Source organism: Daktulosphaira vitifoliae, unplaced genomic scaffold, assembly GCF_025091365.1.
Source record: "Daktulosphaira vitifoliae isolate Bord-2020 unplaced genomic scaffold, ASM2509136v1 Scaffold_1, whole genome shotgun sequence".
Lineage (NCBI taxonomy): Eukaryota > Metazoa > Arthropoda > Insecta > Hemiptera > Phylloxeridae > Daktulosphaira > Daktulosphaira vitifoliae.
Window position 1 is genome coordinate 72,487,616 of NW_026099572.1, and position 6,105 is coordinate 72,493,720.

The 6,105-nt window shown below is 22.7% G+C and overlaps 2 protein-coding genes across 5 annotated transcripts in view; both read right to left on the bottom strand.

Moving 5' to 3' along the window:
• Window positions 1–5,377, bottom strand: part of LOC126895497 (uncharacterized) — a 9,281-nt gene extending 3,904 nt beyond the window's left edge. The window contains exons 1-2 of the mRNA XM_050667433.1: window positions 5,303–5,377; window positions 5,183–5,237 (exon numbers count right to left, since the gene is read on the bottom strand). Of these exons, the coding sequence (XP_050523390.1) occupies window positions 5,183–5,237; window positions 5,303–5,308 (61 nt within the window). The 5' untranslated portion in view covers window positions 5,309–5,377. The remainder of the gene's footprint in view (window positions 1–5,182; window positions 5,238–5,302) is intronic.
• Window positions 1–6,105, bottom strand: part of LOC126895494 (DNA polymerase delta catalytic subunit) — a 33,621-nt gene that overhangs the window by 15,138 nt on the left and 12,378 nt on the right. The gene's annotated exons all lie outside the window — the stretch shown is intronic.

Genomic DNA, 6,105 nt, shown 5'->3' on the forward strand with positions numbered 1-6,105 from the left:
AAAGAGAAAAAAGGAAAAAAAAAAAAAAAAAAAAAAAAAAACACATCATAGTAAAACCAATACCTTCTCAGCTTCGCATCGAAGCTAAAATTGGTAAATTAAAAAAAAAAATATGACAATTGAAACATTTTTTTATAAAACAATTCCCCAAAAATACATCTAATATGATATTATTTTAAGTTTGTGACTATGACGAACTAGTATTTCATGCTAATAGAATTGTTTTGTATAGTACTGGTATACAACATACTGTAAATAGCAGTGATCAAACAATTACTTAAATCAATTTTTTTCGAATAATAATTTTTCAATAATATTTTTTAATTTTTAATTAGAATAATATATTATTAGGATAATTTAAATATATTATTAAACAGCTATTATGAAGCAGGTATTGGAACAAAACCGGTTCTTCCCCAGTAATTTTTTTAATATTTAAATTCCAAATCGGAAAAATTGATACTGCAACTATACTTAAGTTTTTTAATTATATATTGAAAATAAAAATCATTTTATACTTGCCATTTAAAAGAAATTTTTAAATATGAAATTTTAAATTAATAAATATTTTTTAAATGTATTTTTTGTTTATCATAAGTGTACTAACATATTTTTTTTTAAATGACATACATCATATATTAGTTTTTTTAAAATTCGCATCAAAGCTATTAATTTTACTATAAAGTGTTTTTCTTTATTTTTGTTTTTTATTTTTATTTTTTTTTGGATCTGTCATCATTTTTCTCAACTTTCACTGGAAGGATTTTTCTCAACGATACCTCAAAAGATCACATATCGTATCTAGTTGAAGAAATTACCCTCAAAAATTGAAAAAAAATTTCCTCGTCACCCGGGAAGGGGGGAAATCAAACATGTCAAATTAAAGCTTATGTCATGTACTATAAAATTAAAAAAAAAAATTTGTCCCGACACCTTATCTTCTGCATGCAAACGGCTGCCGTAGTTAAAAACCCATCACAGTGGGGTCGCAGCATAGTGGGGATGTTGCATAGTTAGGTCCAGTATAGATTTAATCTGACAGTGATTAAAATCACTATCATAAGAAACGCTTCGATGCAAATTTGTAGATAGTGTTTAATTAAAAAAAATTGATGGACAAAAGCAACATCAACTTATATTTCCTTAATTATACCCAGATTAGTATTTCTTTTAATTATATATTATATAATTTTTAAAATTAATTGTTTTCAAATTATTATTGATTATGATTTTTAATATGTTAAAAGTAATCATTTTGAACCTAATTTTTTTTGTCCTTTAAAGTGAAAGTTTTAATAGAACAAAAATGAATTTATTACCATAACTTTTAGCTCAACTTGCAAGTTTGAAATTGACATTATTAAATAGAAAAAAATGAAATTGTTAAGATTAATAGGGTCAGGAGGGGTAATTGTAAATTAGGCTGGTATTCTAATAAAATTAATAAATTATAACCATCGAACTCGATAAAATTATTATTTAATATTTTTTCTCCCATGAATCATATTTATTACAGCATTTTAGAAATTATGTCATTTGTATTATCATTTAGAAAAAGTACACTGAAAAAATATTCATTTACATTTACCACAATATCAAGGGGTAATGGTAAATGTAAATTACGCTTTTTTTAGGTTTGAAATTAAAAATTTACTAAAACTACATTAAAACTATATTTATTATGTCCACTAGTACATATGTATAATAATATAATAAATTTTTATGTAAGTAAACAGTCATAAACAAGTTAAAAATCACTTTGATAGAATTATTTACAATTACCCCACCTGAAACTATGCAAACAGGAAATTTTATAGTTACATTTTTATCGTAATAGATCACTTAAATAAAAATCATAGTAATCATTTCTTATTAACTTTTGGCGTTTAAAAAGATTCTACAATGGAAATATTCAGCATTTAATTAATTTTAATGATTGCATATCTAAAAAAACCAATAAAAAAAAAGTTGCTAAAAATATTTACTCAATTGAGCGTATTATAAAATTTGATTATAATTGTAAAAATCCATCGATAAATTCAGGTGAAACTAAAAATCATTTTTTTTTTTAATTTATGATTTTTATAGCAACATGTTACAAAAAAATTTGGAATATTATAGACTGGTAGTAGCACACACAAATAGAGTTAAAAAATTAATAAATTACAAAGTAAAATTATTTACTTTTATAGTTGAATACTCTTATCATATCAAATCTAATTCGACAATAAATACTTTAAGAATATTAGAAATTAATGATTTTAATTGTTTGTATAGAAAAAGCAGGTTAAGCTACATTTTATTTGAATAAGGAATATTTTTTCGATTTTTAAAAGTAATAACTTAAACTAAATACGAATTGTAATTATTTAATGTATCGTTGAAAAAAGTAGGTTAAGCGAGGGTTGTAAAAATGAATCGTAGCCACAAAAAGAACCATATAGTAAAATATTATTAACATGAATATAAATTTCTTCTCACGACTATAGTGATAGGATCCTTTATATTTATTGAAGTTATTGAATCTAAATGAGATAAATACCAAATGATTTGAAAATTTTATTTTAACTTAAAGAAAATGCAAAATATTAATTGCCGAAAACGGATTTGAACCTCGTACCGTAAGCGTAAAAGACACAAGGGTTCGTTAATTTTGTCGCATAATAAAATTGGCTATTTAAGCTAACTCAAATTTAAAAATTTCTTTTTCGACTTTAAAAAAACAAAAATTTTTAATAAGTTTAATTTCTTATGTCTTATGAACTTTATTCTATGTCAATTAAATTACGTAATATCCATTAAAGTCAGTGTATTCCCCTAATAAGATATTTTAAAATAAAATAAAATTCAAAACCCAGAATTTTAATAAAAAAATAGCATATTTTTGAATACGGTAGCCATTTGCGCATAGAAGATAGGTCTTTGAGACAAATTTTTTTTTTCATTTTATAGTACATAAAATAAGCTTTAATTTGATATATGTTTAAAGGACGCTGTATTTCCGGAACATTTTCAAAAATTAAGTTGAAAAAGTTAGTTTTTGTAAAAAAGTTGCTATTTTTAATCCCCCCAGTGAGCAGAATAAGTGTTAGATTTTCAAAAAAAATGATATCAAATGAAAGGAAATTACCTTAAGTTTCAATAAAAAAAAATATTATTATGATTTGTTAATATTTGAAAATGTTATGGCAGTTTTAAGTACAAAAAAAATCCCCATAGAAAGTGATTTTTATCGCAAACATTACCTTTTTTTTTTAACTACGACCGATGTTTATCATGCAGAAGATAAGGTGTCGGGACAAATTTTTTTTTTAATTTTATAGTACATAAAATAAGCTTTAATTTGGTATATGTTTAAAGGACGCTGTATTTCCGGAACATTTTCAAAAATTAAGTTGAAAAAGTTAGTTTTTGTAAAAAAGTTGCTATTTTTAATCCCCCCAGTGAGCAGAATAAGTGTTAGATTTTCAAAAAAAATGATATCAAATGAAAGGAAATTACCTTAAGTTTCAATAAAAAAAAATATTATTATGATTTGTTAATATTTGAAAATGTTATGGCAGTTTTAAGTACAAAAAAAATCCCCATAGAAAGTGATTTTTATCGCAAACATTACCTTTTTTTTTTAACTACGACCGATGTTTATCATGCAGAAGATAAGGTGTCGGGACAAATTTTTTTTTTAATTTTATAGTACATAAAATAAGCTTTAATTTGGTATATGTTTAAAGGACGCAGTATTTCCGGAACATTTTCCAAAATTAAGTTGAAAAAGTTAATTTTAGTAAAAAAGTTGCTATTTTAAATCCCACCTGTCAGTGTTAAATTTAAAAAAAACAAGATATCAAATGATAAGGAAATATCCTAAGGTTTTAATATAATAAAAATTATGTTGATTTGTTAATTTTTGAAAAAGTTATAGAAGTTTAAAATTTTATCAATTTTTAAATTTGTAATTTTTTTGGAGATTTCCCCTATTTGCGGGGAACGCAGGAAAACTTTTCAATTTTTAAGGGTAATGCCTTCAACTAGATACTATTTGTGATCTTTTGACGTATTATTGAAAGATATCGGTCCTGTGAGAGCTGAGAAATAGTGGTAACAGACATAAAAAAAAAAAAAAAACACATCATGGTAAAATTAATACTTTCTCAGCTTCGCATCTAAGCTAAAAAAACCCGGGAATGTTTTATTATATAATAAGATATACTATAGAGTATAACTATAGTTCACATATGATTTCGTCCCCTGGTGTTTTGTTGAATTGAAGTTTAATCTATATATTTTTTAAAATTAATTACTATTTTTTAACTAATTAGAAATAATATCAAAAATTAGTGGCGATGGAAATTATTCTAACTTGATTATTTTGACTAGATTTATTTAACTAGATTGCAAAAATTATGAAATATGAATATACCACATTAACTTTTATTTTTTTTAATTTTTAATTAAATTTTTTGATAATGTTATGTGTTATTACACTTTAAATTAAAATATATATAAAATAATAACATGTAACTAATAATGGCTTAACTACTTAACTATGTAAGTGCATTATCTATGAATTATAATCATTTGGACTTCAAAAATAAATATTAAATAGTGTAAAACTAGATACGAATAAATAATAAAATAACATTAAGTTCTGTACATGTTATTTTTTTAAGTAAATCAGTTTTTTCTTTATCCATAAAAATTGTAAAAATACAGATACGTGAAATCACTGTTAAAGTTCTGAAATTATCAATAGAAATTAAACAAAAATCGCTTATCAAGAAATAACAGAAGTACAGTTCATCAAATAATAAAATTATTTTAAGAATAAAATTGATTGAAATTTCTTTTTAAAAATATCATCAAACTAATAACTGTGAAAAAAATTGAAGTTCAAATATTTAATATGTAAAAATATATATAACTACATATTATTTAAGAGATATGGAAAAAAAAACTACTATTATTTAGTTTTTAGAATTATACAATTTTTTCCTATATGAAAATTAAAAATGTTTAATACTATTCAAAAAATGAGTATTTTATTCTTATTTCATTCTCCTGTACAACTAAAAGAGCAGTTTCAAAGCTAAATCAAATAATGCCTTTAATATTAAATAATACATGGATTGATATGTATAATTAATAAAATTTATAGACATAAATAATGTAATATAGAAGTTACCTTCGTTAAATATCAAACTAGATATTATTAACAAAAGAGATATTAATTGCCAATTCTATAATATAATAAAAAAAATCTTTTAGATATCAATGAAGCACATTATATAAAGTGTATACCTACCTTCATTTTATAACTACGTATTAAATTCTGAACAACGAATGATAAGTTTTTAATTACATTAGTGTATATATAATAAACTATCCACATGATTTATTTATACTTTTATATTTTTAAATTTTAAAAAAGCATTTTAAGTAAATATCAAAATATAGATAAAAAAAATAATTATTTTTAGTCAGAATATGTAAAAAATAGCCAAATCGGTGTTGGCATGAAAACATTTTTGATTTATTAAAAAAGGCGAATTATTAATACAAATACAATTTTATACTTATAATTTATTATGATCATATAAAATCAAAATATACTATACGTTCATTATAATGTAGAAATTAAATTAATTTTCAAAAATTTTAGCCAAAAGTCCTACCAAATCTAATAATTTTACTAAAAAATATATCAAATTAGGAAAATTAATTTCATTATATTATTTCATACTATATATTACTTTGTTTCAATGACTAAGGTGTTAAAAGGTTGAATTAAAAAAAAAACTAAATATTCAACTGAAATATAATATAGACATATATATAAGAAAGTTGTAAAAATTTGGTTTTCAAGCTCTGTGTATGATTATCTATTAAAGTAGAGTTCTGAAACTTTTCTCTTAAAAAATCACTTTTCGAATGGTCATTAAAAAAGTCTACCTACTAATATAACTTATTAAAACATTAATTTGATTTAGGTTTAAAGATGTCAAGTTTTTTTGAAACATAATATATGATAAAAAACGGTAGCACAGTGGGGTCGAGGCACAGTGTGGACGAGGCATAGATGGGACAAGTATAGATGATATCTGACAG